A 22,607-nucleotide genomic window follows, 5' to 3' on the forward strand; every position below is an offset into this window, starting at 1 on the left:
TCTTCTCCACCACTCATTGTTTATCTTCAGGGAAAGATCACCTCTGACTTTGCCTAGAATGAGAATGGTCATTATGTATAGGCTTGCTGGGTGGATCGGTTAAAACACAGTTCTAATGGAGTTAGGTCACATAGAATGAATTTCAGGCAGAGTAGTTACATTGGCTGGCCGTGTTCTACTTTGGTGATTTAAAAATAAGCCGGGGGTGGGGGTGGGGGGGGTGGGGGTGGCGCACGCCTTTAATCCCAGCACTCGGGAGGCAGAGGCAGGTCTACAGAGCAAGATCCAGCACAGGCTACACAGAGAAACCCTGTCTCGAAAAACCAAATAATAGTAATAATAATAATAATAATAGGAGCCAGGCAGTGGTGGCACATGTCTTTAATCCCAGCACTCGGGAGGCAGAGGCAGGTGGATCTGTGTGAGTTCAAGGCCAGCCTGGACCTCAGAGTGAGTCCCAGGACAGCCAGGGCTACACAGAGAAACTCTGTCTCGAAAAACCAAAATAAGTAAATAAATAAGTAAGTAAGTAAGTAAATAAAGGTGTGGTCATATGTGAGTTAATGAGATTGATTTCTGTGTTAACTAGACTTCCTGGTAGGAGAAGAAACAAAATACACAAGTGTTCAGTGTTTCCCTGTGTCTACTTTCGGGTGACGCTTGTAGTATTAGTCACTGTGAGAAAAGGCTTCCTAGTTAGTGTAGCATGGGTTGCCATGTTGGCATATGGCAGAGGTCAGAGGACAGGAAAAAAATCAAGGGTGGTTTTTGTTGTTGTTTGTTCTTGGGATGTGCAGTGTGTGTGTGTGTGTGTGTGTGTGTGTGTGTGTGTGTGTGTGTGCACATGCACACTTGCCGTGATGCATGTGTAGAGGACATCCTCTGGTGTTGGTCCTTACCCTCCACAGTGTTTGAAACAGAGCCCCCTGTTCTGTTGTTTGCTGCTGTCTACAACAGCATTACAGACATTCGTGGGTGCCACTGAGCCTGACTTTATGTGGGTCTGGAGATTCCTACTGAGGTCCTCCTGCTTGAGCAAAGCAGCAAGCACCTCACCTCTCTCACTGAGCCCTCTCCTCAGCCCCACTAGTTGCTTTTTTGAGCCCCTATCAGACTCTGGAAAAGTCAGTCTTTAAAATGGGAGGCATAATGCAGATGTGGTCCAATAGAATCACTTAACACTGATTCCATACTAGCACTGATTTATAATTTCCTTCAAGGGACTCTCCCTGTACCCCTACTTCCTCCACTAGGTTTATGCTGTTACTCTAGCATTCAGCCATTGGCTCAAGAGAAGAATTAGAGCCACACTGATATCTATTCCCCACTATTTCTGTCCACCTCCTTAATTATATGTCATTGCTTGTTACTTGACATGCTTATCATTGGTTCCCAGGACTAGAAACTCTATACAAGTAGGTTAGGCTGGGCTTCAGTCTTTGATTTATGATCTGCTATAAACTCATCTGGAATTCCACCTTCTTTCTGATTTGCCTGTGTGAAGTGCCCTCTGCGTCTTAAGGCTGGCACAGTTGCTGATTGGCTGGCAGCAATTTTGTAGGCTATAGCATTCATAGACTTTGTGTGTGTCTGTGTTAATGGCAAGGGGAGCTTGGGTAACATGTTAAGAGCTTTCTACTGACTGAACCACTTCAGAACCAGTCCCAGTGACCAGGAAATGGCATTTATGACCAGCTTAGTTCTGAGTTCCACGAATCATTTGTGATGCAAAGGGAAATGCTGACCTTGATCGGCTCAGCAGTTGAATTCTCCCTCTGGAGCTGGGATGAGATGAACTTTTCTTGAAGCACACGAGCTATCAGAAGAACTGATGGTATCTAACGGGAAATCCGATAGCTATTTGGAAGGAAGAATATGGAAGTTATATAGATAACTAGGAAAATCTGTTACTTTAATCCAGAATCCCTAGGGAACCTTAGGGCTATTCTGACCTTCATGAAATCACTTAATATTGATTACATATTCTAAAGAAGAATTAATAATGAGATTACTAAGTTGTAATTATTAGACTCTTTGCTACTATTTAATTGGGGTGAGAAGATACTCAAATAGGTGAAAAGTTAAATATTAGTCTAAGAGATAGCTAATAGTAAGGCAGTACAGTATCACAGATATCACGTCATTTTGTGACTCACATGGAATATACGTTGTTCCCAAGTTATGATTTGTTTGCTTTTAATCTGGAAGTCTCTGTGCCAGGCACTGTGGAGATTGTAGCGATGATGAAAGCAATATGTTGGCCCTCAAAGCTTCAAGCCCAATGAAGAGAATATTTAATGGGCTTAGGGGGTAGGAAGCATAGCCTCCCTCATAGAAACAGCCATTGCAGACAGGAACTTGTGAACACAAGTGAGGAGGATTCCTGGGAGTGTGGAAACTTGGGGAAAATTTTTTGCTCGGCTTCCCGTAGACAGCTCACTGCTTAGAGCAGTAGTAGGTTTGGAAAGAACCATATTATCCCAGAGCCAGAGGCAGGGGGCGTGTCTAGTCACTGCTAGCTGCACTGACTTTCAGGAGGTATTGCTGTAGGGAGGGCTTATGGGAGGGTTTTCTAGTATTGGACCAGCGTTTACTGATCTGGTCGACAGTGCTATTAGATTTTCTGCTATCTTAAAGCTCTCCAACCACATTTTTGGACATTTCAGGGAATTTCAAAACAAAGTGTCTTGTTATTCATTCAACACATTTATTTAGGCACTGGGCGGGCACTAGGCAGGCCTCTGAGGACATGGTGGTGATCCAAAACTGATTGATTTCATTGTCACAGCCTACGATCTAGAAGAGAAGGGAAGACAGAAGGGAAACAAGCAGATACGTATGATAATAGCCTGGTGGTTAGGATGAACAAGGCTAGAGATTTTCCAGTCTTTGAGGCACCTTTAAGGCATTTGGTAAATGATCTCACCAGCTAGAAAATGTTTCCTAATGATTTCCATATGCAAATCATTTTTATTTTCTTTGTCTCTTAGGTGCATTGCCAGGTTCCTGATGAACCCAGAGAACCCTCCACCATATCCGGGCCCCGGCCCAACAGCCCCATACCCACCCTACCCACCACAGCCGATGGGGCCTATGGGAGCCCCACCTCCTCAGGGGTACCCCTACCCACCTCCTCAGGGGTACCCCTATCAAGGATATCCACAGTACGGCTGGCAGGGTGGACCTCAGGAGCCTCCTAAGACCACAGGTGGGTGTCTGTGAATATGAGAATGGGCATGTCTTCAGTGTCGCACCACCAGAGAGAGTGTTTGCATGATTTGTTGGCAAAGAAGAAATTCTGACCTTTGTGATTTCTGATTGATGTTCGGTGCTGATGGCTCAGAGTGGTTTCTCACTCAAGAGGCACCAGTCTGTTCTGTCTTCTTCCGTCATGCCTCTTGTACCCTCTGTGGCGATGACTTACTGGCCAACTTGCTCTCTAGGGGCTACCTCTAGTGGTTGGCAACCTTCCTGATGCTGCGACCCTTTAGTACAGTTCTTATGTTGTGGTGACCCCCAACCATAAAACTATTTCATTGCTACTTCTTAACTGTGATTTTGCTACTGTTAGGATTTGTAATGTAAATATCTGATATGCAGGATATGTGATCCCAAAGGGGTCAAGTTAAAGTTGAGAACCGCTGTCCCAAAGCACTGAAGGGGAAAGCTACCAATTGGTATCTTTCCCTTGCAGCTGTTTTTATTTTGTTTTAGCTTCTTGGGGTTATTTTATCTGTGAGCTTGTTGGCCCTCAAGTCATCCTCGTGTCTTGCTGCTAGGGTTGGTTTTCATAATTCTGTGTGGTCTGCTACTTGAGATTGCAGTTGTTAGTTCTGAGTCCTTCCTGTATGCTAGAACAGTGCTACTCAAGGCCGTTCATTGGACAGTTCAACGGTTATTGGACTGTGAGAACTAAAGAGAGTGAGAGCAAATGCTTAAAAACAAAACAAAAGCAATTTGACATTCCTGACAGTCAAGCATGTAATCAGACTTTACAAAAACTATCAATCAGTGTGGGATTAAAAATAAAACTTGGTGAGAAGCATTGTGCTACATACATGTCTTGTGACTATTTATAACCCTTTGGTTTATAGAATAGCTGCTCTCATAGCTGTTTCAGCTTTTAAAAATAGTTAATTTTACCAAGTGCTTAGTGTATACCAAATGGTTTCCCAAAAGCTTTATGTACACCAACATTTAATCCTTGCAATAATTCTGTGAGCAAAACTTAGAGCCTTGTGTATGCTAAACAAGTGCTCTACCCCCGAGAGAGACCTTCTGCCCATCATATTTTGTGGCTAATCTAGACATGAGCTCTCCACAGGGTCCAGTTAGGGTTTGTACTTCACTGGGTTATGTAAAAGAAATTAGTCCAGCATCCAGCTTGTCTGTAGACTGTGCCCAGTGCTTGTCTGGCATTTCATCCTTCACGCAGGACACTCGTGGTCATCTTTGCCATTTCCAGGCTTACTCTCTAGTGTGCATTTGATGATTTTAGAGTTTTATTCAGTTTGTCTAGAACAAGTGTGTCCTTGCTTTGGTGGACTTCATGCAGAAAATGCAGATTTGATTCTCTTTTGTTGGTTTAATTAGTATTGATGTCAGCCATTTTGAGAAAAAAAAAGCTTCTTTATTCTTAAGATTAAAAGACTCTTTTAGTGTTACCAATCATAATTGAATTCACAAATGCAGTTGAAAGCAATTTAGCATTCTTTCCTGCGATTGTGAATCATTAACTACCTGCATTCATTGTGTACCCAAACAAAGCAGGTACTGCCAGCTGGTCGGCTTCTTTTCTCTCTTGGGGCCCAGGCCTGTGGCTGGCACTCTGGGGGTGAGTTCATTATAGAGTGAGCCTTTTGGGGACCGTGTCACCCCTGGTTCTTGGAATTGTTTCTGGGATCTCCAGTCAGAATCCTATGCTGTCCTGTTCATTTATCTGAGCTTTGTATGGAAAGTGAAGCCTTTTCTCTCCAGTTAGAAGATTTTAGATTTATCTACTCCAGCTCTTTCTACTGATACCCAGAACCCACACCATGAAAGGAAAGAACCTACTCTTCTTGCAGGTTGTTCTTCTGATCTTCATATACTTGAGCTGTGACATGTGCATGTGCACACACGCAAATAAATAACAAACAAATAAATAGGTAAATTTTTAGTAAGAAATTGTAGCCCAAACTGAAAAAACAAACAGAACCAACCAACCAAAACAAAACCTTTTATCTGTCTCAGAAAACCAGCCTTTGGAAATCACGTAAGTGCGAGTGCCTGTGGGAATAAGGCTCCCAAAGGGCATGCCTGCGACTTAAGTTTAGAATCTCTTGCGATTTTTCCCAGCTATAACAACAAGTATTTCTGTGCAGTGTTGACAACAAGCCTGTAACGTCGGTCCCGTGCTACGGAGGTAGAGTCTGAGGCTTATGGAGATTGTTTTTCAGCTATTTATTACATGACAGTACACCCCAAAATTCAACGGCTTAAAACAGTGGTGATTGTGTTATCATTATTCTGTGAGCTGACAGGGAGATTCTTTTACTTCGTATGATCTCTTGTGGGATCTCTTGTGTGATTGAATTCAGCTGTCAGCCTGGCTAGGGCCAGGATGTTCAAGATGGTCTCACTTTCATGAATAGAGTGTTGGTTTGCCCGCATGAGCCACTCCGTACACATCTCTCTTCATTGGGTAGACTAGATCCCAGTCTTGGAGGAAGATTTATTTTGCTGTTCATATATCTCTCATGAATTAAATAGATTCATATCCAAGACTACCAGGTATCTCAGCCAATAACTACATTAGCTTAAACAGTCTACCATTGGAGGGTTTGGAAAGCTCAGCAGTTAAGAGCACTGGGTGCTCTTCTAGAGGACCCAGGTTCCATTCCTAGAAGTCATGTGGCAGCTCATAACCATCTGTAACTGCATTTCCAGAGGAATGCAGTACCCTCTTCTGTCCTCTGCAGAGACCAGGCATGCACATGGTACATAGACATACATACAGCAAAAATAAAAAATCCACCATTGAAGTAGTCTGTATGTGGACTAGGCCTGTTACTACTGTTTGACACTCATCCCTCATTCCCAGTCTGTCCCCTTCTGTCCTACACATCTCTGCAGATCAAAATAAAATATCTGCATGAAACCTGCCATCACCTCAGCCACGTCTCCAGGAGAACTTCTCCTTCCATTACATCACTGTACACTAATGGACTCACAGTATCTCCTCTGTCCAATTCACTCTTCATTTTATGTCCAGCTTAGCTCCTTGGGGCCCAAATTCAAGTCGCCTTGCTTTTACTGCAGAAGTTTAGGATCGCACTATTTGTTTTCATCAAGACCATAAAGGTACGTGTAACAGAACCTCAGCCCTTATCACTAATGAGCAATGGAGAACCACCAGCTACCCGAGGAAAGACAGCTTCCAAGATAAAAGGTGGTGATCCAAACAGAAAAAAGGGAAGTCTGGGAGCAGAGGCTTCAGGGAGCAGAAACTCTCCTACAACATAGAGGGAAGGGACCTCTGAAGTAGGTTTAAGATGTGTGGGGGGAGGTAAATAAGAGCAGAATGCTGAGTAAAAGGGAGCTCAAGACAGAAGCACTTAGCCAAGAGTATGAAGGATCCCAGCACAGGATTGACTATGAGACTGGTTTGGCAGCTGGATCTTGCCAGACCAGAATTTAAGGCTTTTTGCCACCAGTGGAAGTTTAGTATACATTTTGGTCTTCTGAGCAATTAGAGATCATAATTGTAATTTAGATAGGACTTTGCAGGAAAGGTTAGTTCATTTCTCCTCTGCATGATATAGACCATAATAACTGTGTGTTTGCTTCCTGCCAACCCCTGCCTGTATTTTTAGACATGGTCTCATATAGTCCAGGCTAGCCTCAAACTCACTATGTAGCTGAGGATGGACTTTTCCCTGGCCTCTGTCTCCCAAACGCTGGGTTCCAGACCTGCACCACCATGCCAGGCACCAGTGTGCCCTTTCTGTCCTGTAGTAAGTCTCATGAACATTCCTGGCTTTGCGTCAAGATCAAGTCGTGCTGTTGGCTTGGTTTACCCCGCACTGCAGAGAAGTGCAGCTGCTCCTCTTCCAAGTGCTTCAAGAGGCAGAGAGGGAGAGAAGCAGGGGCGGACTGACTACCAGGCAGACTAAGAAGACTAAGTCTGGACCCAGGTGCCCTTATTCTGTGTGTTCCCCACCAGCCTCGGGCTTCCCATGCTCACTGGCTGTGCGTGACTTCTTAGTTCCCGTAAAGGTTTCATTCAGTTCAGCCGCATTCTCTGTCAAGTTTTTCAGTTTGGGTGGAAATTTGTGCTTCCGGTTCATTTTAACAAGAACTCCATAAATAAATAAGTCACTGATCAAACATCTTAGTTGGGTAGTTGAAACACTTTGGTGCACTGGGGGTCTCTGCCTCTGCTTTTCCCTCCCTCCCCCTCCCCTCCCTCCTTCCTTCCCTCCCTCCCTCCCTCCCTCCCTCCATGGGCAGCTTCAGGGTAGTTAGGTCCCTGAATCTTCCTTTAAAAATAAACAAAATACTTATTTAACTTGATCCTAAAATAATTTCAGATGCACATAAAAATTGCAGAAGTAGTACAGATCACTTAGATTTCCCTAAACCACATTTAATCACAGTGTGGTAGTCTGTTATGTTCCTATTGCTCCTCAGAAATCCCAGAATGATATTTCTGTACTCTTCAAGGCAGGTTCTTGCTATGTGTCTGTAGCCCAGGTTGGTCTTCAGCCTGCAATCTTCCTGCTTCACCTTTTGAATGTTAGGGTTACAGACATGCACCCCTATACCCGGCTTCAGCCCACTCTTCTAGTGAAAGCAGTCACAGCTCTCTAGCGAATATTCCAATCCAAGAGAGGATAGGTAGACCACTCCTTGACTGAGGAGGACATGGTGGCATCACTTCGCAAAATAGGATGTCTTTGGAAACAGTTCCAGTAGAGGCAGGAGAATTCCTGTACAGTTGTAGATTCTTATGAACATTCAATAGTAGAAACAGTTGAGTGAAAAATTGAACATAACAGAGGCCTGCCATGGCTACAGAGAAAATAAGCACTCTGTCTTTAAGGAGAGTTCTGTAAACTGTGAGAAGGTCATGAAGAGGGATTTTAATCTTTATGAAATTAAAATGACTCCTGCTCAGGTACATCAGTCCTAAGAGATGAAAGAATGCTCAGGTAACCCCAGGTTAATCATAGCAGCAGGGCCACTCAGGTTCCAAGTCACAGCAAGCATCACTAATCCATTATCAATCTTCCTGTTGTGCGTGGATTCGGCTTCTAAGTCCTCACCCAAGCGTGCTAGGCAGCCATTATTAAGTTTAAGTTTCACACGGACCCATTTATCATTTCTTCCTAAGCCAACTCCCTCCTTTTAGAGAAACTGATACCTCAAAACCATTAGTGGTTTACCAAGATTGTTTGGGAAGATATTGTTGTGTTAAGACAGGGTCCTACTTTGTAGTCAAGGCTGGCCTCCTCAAATTTGAGACAGTCCTCCTCCTGCTTAATGGGATTACAAGTGTGAGCCAGAACTCCTGGCTAACTCAGTTTTGACTAAGACAGAGGGCTCTGATTTCAATCCAAGCACGTCTTCCTTGAGCTCTGGAAACCCAACACAGATTTGTCAGAAATTCTGAAGCACCCACCAAAGGAAATTATCGGTCTTTTCTCTCTCTAAACTGTCCCTCACAACACAGACATATAAAATAAAAAAATCTGGTAATTTTAATAGGCCAAAAGAGCCAGGCGGTGGTGGCACACGCCTTTAATCCCAGCACTCAGGAGGCAGAGGCAGGTGGATCTCTGTGAGTTTGAGGCCAGCCTGGTCTACAGAGCGAGATACAGGACAGGCTCCAAAACAACACAGAGAAACCCTGTCTCGAAAAACAAAACAAAACAAAAAAAAACCAAACCAACCAAACAAACAAACAAAAAACCAAAAAGGCCAAAGGTTTAATCCTCTTCCTCTTCTTTCTCCTCCCTCTCCTTATTTATTTATTTATTTATTTATTTAAAGACAGGGTCTCACCATGTAGCCCTAGCTGTCCTGAAACTCATTATATAGACCAGGCTGGCCTCGAATTCAGAGATCCTGCCTGCCTGTTCCTCACAAGTCCTGAGATCAATGGCATGCACTACCATGCTAGATATTAGTTTCTTGATAGCAGAAGTAAATTAGCATCTGGTAAACTAGACTCGTGTCTCCTTACTAAATCTAAAATCCAGGCAAGTTTCTTAAACTCTCTGGTCTTAGACTATGCCCCACCTCCACTTGGAAGTCTCATAGAGGCAGTTTCTTCTTTTGTCTCTTCTAGAACAGTGCTGAGTACATGCTATAAATAGGTATGTATGGACATGTAGAACTGACATGCACATACATACACTCAGTAAATAATGTGTTAGGTGAATGGAAATGTTCCAAAAGGTGGTTGTGAATTTGTTAGGTGACTGGGCCTCTCCCCATTCTGTCTCTGAGATCCTTTCCTTGCTGTTTAGCCACAAGACCTGCTTTCATACCTAGTCTTCTAGGACAGGACTGTGATATCTGACAACGTGCTGATTTAAAATGGATTCTACTTAGAGCACCATCCTTTGGGATGCCCATGTGGAGCTACAAAGCCCAGTTGGCCCTGGAATTAGGTTTCTAAGTTGGGAACCTCCCATTGACCCCATTTCGGTCCTTTGTAATCTGAGGGAAGGAATGGGAGTGTGTTTTCTGGGGTTGCCTTCTCTTGGCTAGTAAAAAGCGAGTCAGAGCTGTGGGGAGGCGATGGAGACACATGTTTCTTTATGTGCTCCATTCTTGAGGGCTCACCTGCTTTCATCAGTGTGGGGATAGAGGGGACTGGAATGTGATGTTTCTGACCCCTCTGGCTAATTGTCCTGGGTGTGGGGCTACAGCCTGCGTTGTGTGAGCCGTTCATGCTTTCTCCCATCAGAAATTCGGAGCAGGCAGTTTCGTTCCCTGAGAAGCCTCCCGAGCCCAGACAGTCTGGTGCTTCCTTTTTTTTTTTTTTTTTTTTTTTTTTTGCTAGGTGTCAAATGACAGAATGTCTCCCAAGGACACTGAATAGTGACACCAAAAGCCACATTAATTTAGTACTCCAAGTAGCATTTATCTAGTTTGTGGACGCCAGCTTCCTATCCTGTAAAAATGGGGCTATAGACCCATGGTAAAAATAAATCAAGGAGTGCAACTTCCACGGCATAGGACACATCAGTGGACTGTTTAGCTTTGTTTTGTTTGTAGATGAAGAGCAGTGGAGGAGAGCGGGGGCTGCTCTAGAAAGGAGAGACTGGTTGCTGGTTCCAGATTACTCTGCAGGACCCGCTGGCCGGGGGCAAAGGGGATGGTCCCAGAGTCACCTCACCTGTAATCATAGCCTGTAGCTGCTGGTCTTCCCTCCCTCTGCTTGTGCCCTGGCTGTGTATCTCCTACCCAGACCCCTGAGTAGCTTCCATTTCACTCAGGTGAAAGCCGGGGTCCTTGCAGGGTACCTAGCAAGGCCCTGTGTGAGCTGGCTGCTGCGGCCCTCTCACTTCTCAGCCTGCTGCTCGCTGTGCTCTTGGAGGGCCACCCTGGGCAGTTGCCCGTCCTCACCACAGGCCCTCTGCACAGGTTGTTCCCATCCCCAGGCTGTGTCTGCTGCATAGCCTTGCTCTCTTTCGGTTCTTGCGTACCTGTTATAGCTAGAACGGCCTTCCAGCTGCCTCTTTCTCCCTTAGTCCTTTGTGTACAGCACTCAGACTAGCCCCCCAGGTCCCTGTCTGTCCACCTGCTCCCTCCCTGACACTGCTTACTGGCCCGTTGCTGTCCCTTCCCCCCATGTAATATAAGCTCCTCGAAGGCCAGGGCTTCTGTTTGTCTTTGTTGTTGTTGTTTGAGGAAGGCTCTCACTATGTCGATTAGGCTGGCCTTTAAGCATGTGTCACCATCCCTGAAGGGTCTTCTTCATGTTAGGGTCACTGCTGGATTCTGAGTACCCCTAGGGTGTCTTGTGCAGTTCTGTCCCAGGCCTTCCCTTTTCCTCTGGTCTTACTTGGACCGAACCTACTGGGTCACTGTCATGCATCAGGCCTGGTGCTGAACCCTGCATACATAGCCTCATCATTTCATCGGCAGCTAAACCTGTAGAAGGTGGAGCCTAGTAAAGAAGCTGGTTTGTGCAGGATGTGAGCTAGCAGGGCCAGAGCAGGCATCTGATAGCAGTGTGTGCAGCTTGGAGCATGTTCTCCTCGGGCTCTGCCTTGGCTGCCCCACCCCCACCTCCAGGAGAGGCGGCCAGCTCCTTTGGACTCTGCTTACTCCATTGTTGCTGTCCTACTCCAGATCCGCTGTGGCTGCACTTGGTGTGCCTTGGGCCTCCAGTGCTGCTTCCTCCTTGGCCTCCTGGTTCATCCTGCTCTGTTTCTAATAGCAAGACTGGCTGCACGAGAAACTTTCTGATCCCGGATGTGGAAGGAAGCCCTCTCCTAAGGTGGAGGCTCCACCCACTGCATGGACTTGTCACTGCATGTGACAGGTGGGAGGGGCTGAATATAAAACACCATAAGTCTTCCCTCAAATGCATTTCTATTCTTAGAATAATAGCCAGCATTCAGAGGACCTGAGACCCGCCCTGGTGTACCCTGCTTCAGGCTCGGGGTTTGTTCCTTGGTCACCAGGCACCCATTCCCACAGAGCTTTTACAAATACCATTTCCTCTGTATTGCTTGGGACATCTTCACCCCTCTCTGACTGGCTGGATAGAGGTAGTCCCTGCGACTTCTTTGTGTTCCTATCCTGACTGGGGCATCAAGGGAATGAGGAGAGGACAGAAATATGTACAGAAATGCTGGGGTCACATGGGCTGTGTGCACGCTGATGTAATGGCTCCAGCTGCCACACAACCTGGAACCTCAGCATGGTTGTTATATACAGCTCAGTGTGTGTGTGTGTGTGTGTGTGGGGCGGTTAGCCAGTCTTTGTAAACACCTGGGAGGAAGAAGCCACAGCTGCTAGTTTTTGCACACACTGGTCAATTGTCCTAAACATTCACATTTGAACCTGAGAAAGGCTTTTGCCATTCTGAGCCTGGGGATGGGGAAGACTTTGCATTTTCCCATGGGGTCTGTGGCATTGGTCCTTAACATGACTGTGGCCACCTCCCAGTTGGAGTTAGGTTTCTGTCCTTCATTCTGCTGTCTTCATTCAGAGTTTCATAACCTTGCCTTTAGTTAAAGAATTCTTTTTTTCTGATCTAAAAGCATCATGGTAGATCTTGTCCAATTTGACTGACCACTGGATTCCCCAGTAACTATTTGGAAGTGATTTTTTTTTTTTTTTTGGTTTTTCGAGACAGGATTTCTCTGTGTAGCTTTGCGCCTTTCCTGGGACTCACTTGGTAGCCCAGGCTGGCCTCGAACTCACAGAGATCCACCTGGCTCTGCCACCCGAGTGCTGGGATTAAAGGCATGCACCACTACCGCCCGGCTTGGAAGTGATTTTAAAATGAACAGTTAGCTGGGCATGGTGGTGCATACCTTTAATATCAACACTAGGGAGGCAGAGGCAGAAGCAGGCACACTCTGAGTTTGAGGCCAGCTTGCTTTACATGACAAATTCTAGGGCAAACAGGACTACATAGAAAGATCCTGTCTCAAAAAATTTAAAAATATAAAAGAGAGAAAAAAACGAATCATTTAGAGATATGTAGGGCAGCACAGAGGGAAACTGGAAGAGCCTTTTTAAGTTGTTAAAGCCAGCTTGATTTTGCAGAAAAGACTGGACACTTCCTTCCCGTCCCTTATTCACTTTTGGTCTGAGACTAGAGCAGAGCATTTACTAGAGCAGAGCCTGGAGCATTGGTAAGACGCCAGCAGTCGTGAATGTCTGAGGAAGCTGAACCGAGAGGTGTAGCTGTGGGCATTCATATCCTACTGCGTTCCAGCTCCCCCTCTTTTCAGTCTCAACAGACTAATAATAGTCCTAGAACTTTAAAAAATTCCACTTATGATCCAGCTATCCCATCATCTCCATTCATTCTCATGTTATTTCCTGGGCAGTTCTTGCTTACATGCACATGTCCTTTGTATCTGGCTGACACTGTGCTATTATATCGTGGATACCATTGTGTATTTGTTACAGGCAACTTTCCTGTAGGGCAGGATTTCTCAGCATTATTGACCCTTCTACCAGAAATATTTTATGGGTGTTTTCCTGCAGCATTGTAGTATGATCAGCAGCATTCCTGTGCTTTAGCTGCTGGCTGCCAGCAGAGGCTCTCTAGTTATGTCTCCAGATCTTACCAAATGTCCTCCAAGGGTCCACATCACCTTCCCTTGAGAACCACTGCTGTAGAGTCTGGATCATTAAACATTTTGGTGGATCATTGCCTTTGAGCCCAGAGAAGGAAAAGGCCTTCCTACCCCGCTTTGTCAGCTCCTGAAAAACACAGGACATGTCCCGCTGGCCTGCTGGTGGAATTTGGAGTTAATGTAGAACTTCTGGTCTGGACAGGCTTCATTTCTGAGTTTCTATGCAGCCTGGGTTAGAGAGCTGGATGCTATCAATTCTTTTTTAAAGCCATTAGAACAAAAACTTTCAGGCCAGTGTTTTTGTTCTGTTTTTAATATTAAATATTAAGTAGTTCTTTTATTAAAGAATAAATAATAGCTAAATAACAGAGCAAATATTTGCTGACTAGTTATGTAAGATGGGTGATTTTATATACGAACTCATTTAGTCCTAAGAGCAACTCTCTGAGGTAAGCCTTCTTGTTATCGCTGCCATATGGATAAGTGTAAGGGCCAGCATGTCCCTGGGCAGGAAAGATCGGGTAGAGCTGAGATTCAGCTGCAGCAGTCTGACTCAGGAGCCTGGATCCTTGGCACTGGCCACTTCACAGAGCACCTATTGCAGTCCCTGGTTCTGGGCTGATTAATTTCTGATTTCTTAAAAAACAGTCCTTCAGGGCACATGGCAATATCCATGTGAGACCAGGGACTTACAGAAGCTATAAGGTCTTGCTGTGGTCCCTCGGGACTCTGGTCAAAAGCTTGACTTACTTCTGTGTATCATGTGGCCTCCTATGCACAAACAAACAAACAAACATACATACATACATACATTACGGGGGACATGGCGCAGTGAGTAAATGCGCTTCCCACCGAGCCTGATGGCCTGAGTTTGAGCCCCAGGACCGTATGGTGGAGGAGAGAACCAACTTCCTCAGGGCCCCCACCTACCCACACACACAAATAAGTTTAAAAGATTAAGAAGTGCGTAACCTTGGAGCCACACTCTTTCAGCAGACGCCCGTTATGTGCATCTTGTTATTTAGGGCCAGTCACAAATGTTACTGTGTCTAATCAGACCTTATTCGAGTGCTTTGTGAACATTATCATCCTTAACCCATGCAACAGCCCCAGAGGAGAGAGAAAATAAAATGACTTTCCTACAGTCTGTTGAAATAGTAGCTAGTTGAGCCTGCCTGACTTGGTACCCACATCTGTCTAGTTTCAAGCTGCTTTCTTAACTTCTAGGCCCTTTTGCATTGAAGGAATAGCCTCTAAATACAGCGTTAGCAATAGCACACAGTTGTAAAGGACTTGTTGGTGAGTTCTCTCTGGTGGCATTCAGTGGGCAACTTCACAGAGGCAGATGAGAATGGCCATTAGGAGTTTCCTGGGGACTTAGCACCAGCTAGGCCCAGCACTTTAAGTGTGGTCTCCTTGGTAACTGTGCTAAGTCTCATGGACCTATGGGTTATGTAAAGACAGCCTAGCCAAGTGTGGTGGCACTTTTTTTTTTTTTTTCTCAAGACAGGGTTTCTCTGTGTAGTTTTGGTGCCTGTCCTGGATCTTGCTCTGTAGACCAGGCTGGCCTCGAACTCCCAGAGATCCACTTGGCTCTGCCTCCCAAGTGCTAGGATTAAAGGCATGCAACACCGTGCCTGGCTGTGGTACACGGTTCTAATCCCAGCTCTCAGGAGGCGGAGGCAGGCAGATCTCTTAGTTTGAGGCCAGCCTGGTCTACAGAATGATTTCCAAGACAGCTAGGGCTACACAGAGAAACCCTGTCTCAAAATACAAACAAACAAAAAGACAGTCTAGATATGAGGACACCAGGGGACTACAGGCTACTAAAGATGGCCTCTCTTTCCCCTTCTTTGGGGGAGCAAGACACACTGTACTTTGGACCCATGCTTTATACGCAGTACTCTGCATTTCTTTTTGAAGGGCTTGGCTTGCTCTCGGAGGTAATGGAGTATGAAAACACAACTCCTCCTTGTAGATTTCCTTTTCCTTGGCTAGCTGGTAGCTACATCCAGTGCCTGCTGGCTGAAAGCAGGCTTGGGCTGTTGAGACCAGTTCGCTCATTGCATTCTTAGCCTCCCTTTACCCACATATAGCCCACTTTTTCTGCTCCAGTATTACTCTGCCTCATCTTGAGAACAAAATGCTTACATATCCTTCACTTTTCACATAGCTTTTTATAGTTAGGCCAGTAGAAACAATGAGGACACTGGTCTGGTGGGCAAGGAAAACAAATTGCAAAAAAAAAAAAAAAAAAAACCAAAAAACCAGAAAACAAAAAAAACACTAAGGCAGTCTAAGCTGTGGGTGAGATGGAGTGCATCAGTCTCAGAAAAACTGGCTGAGCACACACTGTTGGAATTTCTCTTTGCAAGGTTCACTCTACTGAGCAGGACCAATGCTTCAGCTCACCAGTTCTGGGGACACTGGGGTGACAGGGATCTCCCCTGGATACTTCCTTCTGAAAAATAATAAGGCATTAGCTGCACTTCAAGGACCTAGGCTCCGGGGCTTACACAGAGCAATGTGGCTCTTGTCACACCAGCCGCCCATGTGGCACAATGCCCGAAGCCATCTAGCACCATCTGCCCAGTGGTCAGTGTGGTTAGCCATATCGGAAACCCGAGGAAGACCTCTTTACAACTGATGTCTCCCGTGGGTTTTCATGGAAGTCACTTTCAGGAGAACTGGCTCCCCAGGAATGATGCCTTTTTCAAAGTCTGCACTCTGCCAATATCCTGGCTCCCCGAGTTGAGATGCTCTACAGTTTGGGATATGCCACAGGATGATTGTCATTAGACTGTTGACAAAGAAAACAGCAAGGGTTGGTGTCTGTACTACTGAGTGAGGACTTAGCCTGGCAGACAGTAGCGGTTGAAAAGACGAATCCAGAATCATCTGTGGCCAGAAGAGCTGGTTTCTTCCAAAGCCCAGCTTAGTTATCTCTAACACCCAGGGCTTCTGTCTCTGGTTAGGCCTGAGTTCTTATACCAAGAAACCTGGCACTTTAAAAAAAATAATTTTGTGGAGGCTGGAGAGATGACTCAGTGGTTAAGAGAAAGTACTGCCCATCCAGAGACTGAGTTCTATTTCCAGCACTCATATACGATGGCTACAACCTCCTGTAATTCCAGCTTTAGGGACATCAGATGCTTCTAGTCTCCATGGGCCTCTGCACTCACATACACATACCTGCATACAGATACACACACATGCACATAGTTAAAAACAGTAAAAATAAATCATTTAAAATAACCTCCTAAGTTACACAGCTGTATCTTCCCGAGTTGGGGAAGAGCCTGCGATGGGTGAGTGGCAGAGCCTGTGGCCAGCATGCACTCTCATTCCATCACGTGAGTTCCAGGAATTGAACTCTGTCAGGCTTGGCAGCAGGCTTTACTGGCTGAGCCATCGCTCCAGTCTGTGATGCAGCCCCTTTTGAAATTCATCTAATACATGGTCTTCGTCCAGGGGATATAGTTGAAGCTAATCCTGTACTCACAGAAGTGTTCTGGGTGTTGTGATGTTCTTGTTTCTGTTTCCATTTTAAATTGTCAAGGCTGACATTGGCTGTCTTGGCCCCTGAGGATGTGAGCCTTCAGGAACGGGTGTCCATTTTTACTGAGGTCTCCGTTTCAGAGGTTAGCCTTGCTCTGCTGACTCCATCCTGTGTTTCCCGCCACCCTAGTCTACCAAGTGCCTCACCTATGATGTTGATATGGGGCTGTCTTCCCCAGTTGTGTCTCAACCTTATTACTTGAGACGGGATCTGTTACTGAACCTGGAGTGCACTGTTTCTGCTAGACTGGCCGGCAGTAAGCCCCCAGGATCTGTCTGCTCCATAGCTGCCATCTCCAAGTGCCGGGGTTATAGGACTGTACCATCAGGACTAGCTTTTTATGTGGGTCTTGCGGCTCTGAATTCACGTCCTCATGTCTGCACAGCAAGCACCTTACTGACTAGTTGCTTTTGTTTTTAATCTCAAAGCAGTGTCACACACTACAGAAAGATTGCCTTTCCTTTTAGCCCTGGACTAATGTAGGAAGAATAATAACAGTAACAGCCATGATTTTTCTTCTGTTTTGTGCTAGGTGCTGTCTAACTGCTTCTCAGGGAGTATCTCATAAGAGCTTTATAACTGTCCTAAGAGGTTGTGCTCTCAGTGTAGCCATTTTTCAGGAGAGGTAATGGAGCCACAGAGAGGGTGAGGGACTTGCAGTTGACTGAAATGGACTATGGCAAATGTTTTAAGCATAACCTAAATCCAGTGAGCCTGTGTCTATAAGAGCTGGACCTTGGGCATACAGAACTGACGAGGCCTACCTTCCCCCTGAGCTAAGTGAAGCTGGAAGGGACCTGGGGTCCACAGAAACAGACCCAGTGAATGGACCCCGAGTCCTCGAGTCAGTGCCCTCATCCTCTTGTTTTGCCTCGGCTCCTGGAAGAGTAGGGCTCCTCTCCAGGGAATAGTTTCCTATCAACTCTTAGGTAAGTCTGACCAGCTTGCGCCAGGAAGCCTGCTGCTCTGTGCCATCAAAGCTGCCACCCTTGAGTTTTGGGAAGCCAATAGGATGCTCTTCTTTTTCCTCCCCTGCTGGGGGAGTTGGCTTATGTGTTTAGACTGGGATACTGATTGGAAAAGATCTCCCTCCTAGAGCTGGTCTGACTCACTCTTGGCATTTTAGACATTAGGAGCTTTTTGAAGCGTGGGGGAAGAGCAGATTGCACATGTTCTCACAATGTCCTGTTCTTGGGGTATAGCCCAGGATTCTTCTTGACGTCAGACCTTTTCCCCTTTAACTAAGACATCCCTTTCCAGAGTCCATAGGAGCAGCCTAGGAAAGCTTTTTTTTTTTTTTTTTTTTTTGGTTTTTCGAGACAGGGTTTCTCTGTGTAGCTTTGCGCCTTTCCTGGAACTCACTTGGTAGCCCAGTCTGGCCTCGAACTCACAGAGATCCGCCTGCCTCTGCCTCCCGAGTGCTGGGATTAAAGGCGTGCGCCACCACCGCCTGGCTATCTATTTTTATTTTATGCGAATGGGTGTTTTGCCTACATGTATGTATGTGTAACATGTACATGCCTGGTGCCCATTGAGGCCAGAAAAAGGCATCAGATCCCCTGGACCTCAGTTCCAGGGGGTTGTGAGCCACCATGTGGGTGCTGGGAATTGACTCAGGTTCTTTGCAGGAGCAAACAGTGATGTTAAGCACTGAGCCATCTCTCTAGGCCCCTAGAAAAGATTTTTATGCTTTTCATTTATACTTTTCTTGAAGGTAGAATCTCCTTACATCTTTATTTGATTTTTGATAGTATCTAGATTCTCTGAACTTTGAAGACAGTACCCAGGATCTCATATATGCTTACCACAGAGCCACACTACCAACTCTCAAGCACTTGCCTAGCTTAGAGGATTTTACCAAAGCAGTACAAGGTTGAATTGTGAAGGCCAGGCATGTGAAGGCCAGGCATGGTGGCACATACCGTTAATCCCACCACTTGGGTACTTGGGAAGCAGAGGCAGGTAGATCTTTGTGAGTTAAGAGGCCAGCCTGGTCTACATAGTGATAGTTCCAGGACAGCCAGGGCTACGTAGTGAGACCCTGTTTCAAAAAGCAAGCAACCAACCAACCCCAAAAAATTGTATTGTGAGTTCTTAAATGAGCAGAATGATTTTTTGATTGTATCATGTACTTGTGTATCATAGGTGAAGGACTACAGTTCCTTTCTCTTACTCTAGAGTCCCCCAAAAACTTTTTTCCAAGACCCTCTGTGAGCCTTTGAGTAACCATGCATTTCCTAGAGCTGTAGGCAGGATATTCTGGGGCTGTAGAACTGAAGGAAAGGTTTGGAAAAGGCCCCCGTGGGAAGGTGCAGCCTGTGGCTCAAGGCCTGCTCTCCCTGGCCAACAACTCAGCACCACCGCTGCTCTGAGCTCCATTGGCTTGCTTGATCTCTCCCAAAGTCTCTCTACGGTCTAAAGTGATGGTCCTGGTGCCAGGGGCTGCCGTCAGCCGCTTTACAGAAACGTTAGGGTGTGCCCAGATCTTGTTTGAAGCATGTCAGCCGAGAGAAGGGGAATGGCAGGTGAGCGTGGCAGCACACGCCTGTAGTTCCAGAGTCTAGAGGCCGAAGCAGGGGGTTGTGAGTTTGAGCCTAGCCTGGATTGTATAATGAGGCCATGTCAAAAAAAAAAAAAAAGTTTTATGGTTAACTGTCTTTCTTAAGCACTTGAGGCTGGTTGGTTTGGGTGCTTTTTTCTTACTAATATTTATAGTTCTTTAGAGAGCAACCAGCTAAATATATACCTGCAGCTTGCTTCCAAGTGAGGCTTGAATAGCAGCGATTGCAGTGGCAATAACAGGCACGAAGCAAACTGCTTTTTCATTTATTCATTTGGTGTCTTCTGTGTGCTAGGCCCACTGAGTTCCCTCTGGCGGGTTATGGGCAAAGAGTGGTAACTGGCATTAAAGACCCGAGCAGTTTTACCCAGGTAGAACTCGGAGCCGGAAGCTCACCAAGGTTCTTCTTGAAGACAAAAGGATTCCTAAATATAATCATTGCCCCCTTTAGTCATGCGAGAAGAGTGATGAGGGTAGGGTACTAGAAGAATCCTTGATGCCAGCCAACTCCAGCCGTCTGGTACTGTGGGCAGAAGTACTAAGGAGGACAGTGTGTGGTTGTGAATTTTATTTACTGGGAGGCAGCACGCCTGGCCTTCCTGGATTGTCACCCAGTTACCCAGCATTGATACCTTAGTTCCTTGTCTCTTGTTGGTTCTTCAGAAACAAGTTAGTCCGTTGTATTGAAGTATGTATAGGCTCTACCAGCTTTAAGGAAAGCCCATGGTGTTTCCAGATGTCTCAGCCCCTGGGGAGGGGGGATGGGGCTCTGCCTTTCCCCCTTTGGGTGTCTGTCTGGGGAGTAGCAATAGCAGCTAATGTACACTGAATACTTGATGTGTCCTGGACACTGGCCTGCATGGATTAGCTCTGTGAGGGGACTGTGCATCTTACAGATGGGGAACTAAAGCTGGGAGAAACTATTGCTTCTTCGGAGTGGCCTTGGGCTGGCTGTGAGACACCGGCCCTGGGCTGGCTCTCCTTTCTCTGCAGTGTCCCTTGGCAGGGCTGGTTGCCAGGTGAGGTACCGGTCTGCTGTGCACAGGCAGATGGTGGAATGTTGCAGAAGGTCCAAGAGTATGCCCTAGGGTGAGTGTGTGGCCTGGTAGACTTCCTAAGTTCCCTGAGAGTGCTTTTGTTCTATTTCTAGTTTCCCTAAACCAAATGGGCGGGACTATAAATAAGCCCACTGCTTTGGGCAGCTGGGTTCTCCTCACTAGTTTGTGAGAAATCAAATGTGTTCTAGCCTTCCTGGCAGAGCGGAGACTCCACGTAAACCTGCTTCACCTCCAAGGCCAAACCACTTTAGGGTTTTATGGCACAGATTGGTAGGCTGTTTCAGTGGGAATGTGATGGTGGTGGCTCTTTTGACTGCCTCAGTGACAAGCTGGCCAGACTGATCATGGGAGGAAGGTGTTTCTCTCAATGCTGGCTCTGTCTCCAAGGCTAGCAGAGTTCCAGTCATAAAGCCCAGCACGGCCTCTGTCTCCCTTTCTCCACTGGGGAAACCTCGGGCCTCTCCTTTGACAAATAGTGTGTCTGTGTGAGCAAGGGAGTGGTGTTCAGGACCCTTTGTCATTGACTTTCAGGTGGATGCTGACTTGTCATAGTGTTAGGAGAACAACAGCATTTGTGACTAACAGGGCTCCCCACACGGTTCTTTCCAGATGTGCAAGGATAACCTTTGTTCCTAACTCTGGGCATTGTGTTCAGTACACAGAGGTGAGGCATGGACCAGTCAGTTCTTACCAGTGAGGTCTGTACCATCTCACTATATCCATTAACAGTGTCATCCTGTCCCATTCTTGACCTCAAAACTCACTGTGTCCAGGGCTGTAACTGCATTCAGGAGAAAAGAGCTATTTTTACTGTCATATAATTATGTCTGCTGGTCAGGGAAGAAAACAGCCTGGGGTGTTTTTGCATAAATACATCTGTGGGAGCTGTTAATTAGTAACCTGGAAATCTGTTCCGGGTAGAAGCCAGTTGTGGTCTGTATACCTAAGATAAAACATGCTTTGTGTTCAGTAGAAATGATATGGTTGTGTTTGCTCTCCTGGAGAATGTGGCAGATACTGTTTGAATGAGACTCCTGGGGCTGGCACTGCATATGAGTCGGGCTGACATTGCTGATAACGGCTGCCTGTGCCTTTCTGTGCCTGGACACCAGCAGGCAAGAGCCAGCAGCTTCCTCCTTGGTGAGCTCTGCCCATTTGGCAGGTTCCAAAGTGCCAGCTCCCCTCCAAGTAACCTCTCCATCCCCTTTTCCTGTAACCCAGGACCTGATTTCTCCGATTTCTGGTTAGCTCTCTAAAATCACTGTGGCAGTCTTATTTTCAGGGCCACCCACATTAGAGGCTGGGCAAACTCTACTGGAGCTACATCTCTAGTTCTTTTAAAACAGTTTTTAATTTTAATTTTGAGAAAGGATCTCACAAAGTTGCCCAGGCTAGTCTAAAAGTCCAAGTTCAATCTGGCCTTAAGTTCAGCAATCCTCCTACCCCAGCCACCAGGCCTGGCTTGCTGAGTTACTTTATGTTTCTGTTCTCCTCCCTCCCCCCCCCCCCCCCCCCCCCCCCGCCACGGTTCTCTGGTTCCAAACATCTTTCCTGCTGCTATATACAGTATAACAACAGGTCATGTGTTAACCACCCTCACCACCATGTCATCCTGGGAGGATGGGACCACCAGACTGTGAGGGCTGTATTAGTCAGAAGAAGACAGGGCCAATCAAAAGAGATACAGGATTGACATCATCCCCCTCAGCTCATTATGAGAAGACCCTTTCCTGACTTGGAATGTTAGCTGTGTTTCCTGTTGATTCTGCCTGTGCCTCCTAGTGTGTACCTGTGTGCACCCTCTCCGTTTCTTCTCTCCAAGTGTCTGGGAACGCCCTGTGTTAGACGGTGTCTTCTTTTTCTAGACTCCCCTTCAGGGTTGGCTGTGTCAGGAGAAGAGAAGCAGGCATGTGAAGTAGGAGACTGAGCCAAGTGTCGGCAGCCTTAGCAGGTTTCCCCAGGAACACTGGGAGGTGATTAGAGGGGAGCAGTCAGGAACAGTCTACAAGCAGAACAGGCAGGCACCAAACACTTGGTTTTTTGGTAACCGTGACATGCCTCTGGCTGACTGGAGTCCAGGCTAGCCACAGGGGAGTACAGGACAGAGGAGAATCGAA

The 22,607-nt window shown here is 46.2% G+C and overlaps 1 protein-coding gene across 1 annotated transcript in view; it reads left to right on the top strand.

Moving 5' to 3' along the window:
- Cystm1 (cysteine rich transmembrane module containing 1) overlaps positions 1 to 22,607 on the top strand; it is a 56,774-nt gene that overhangs the window by 25,903 nt on the left and 8,264 nt on the right. The window contains exon 2 of the mRNA XM_059246618.1: positions 2,991 to 3,208. Coding sequence (XP_059102601.1) covers positions 3,010 to 3,208 — 199 coding nt within the window. The 5' untranslated portion in view covers positions 2,991 to 3,009. The remainder of the gene's footprint in view (positions 1 to 2,990; positions 3,209 to 22,607) is intronic.

Source organism: Peromyscus eremicus, chromosome 19 (assembly GCF_949786415.1).
Source record: "Peromyscus eremicus chromosome 19, PerEre_H2_v1, whole genome shotgun sequence".
Taxonomy (NCBI): Eukaryota; Metazoa; Chordata; class Mammalia; order Rodentia; family Cricetidae; genus Peromyscus; species Peromyscus eremicus.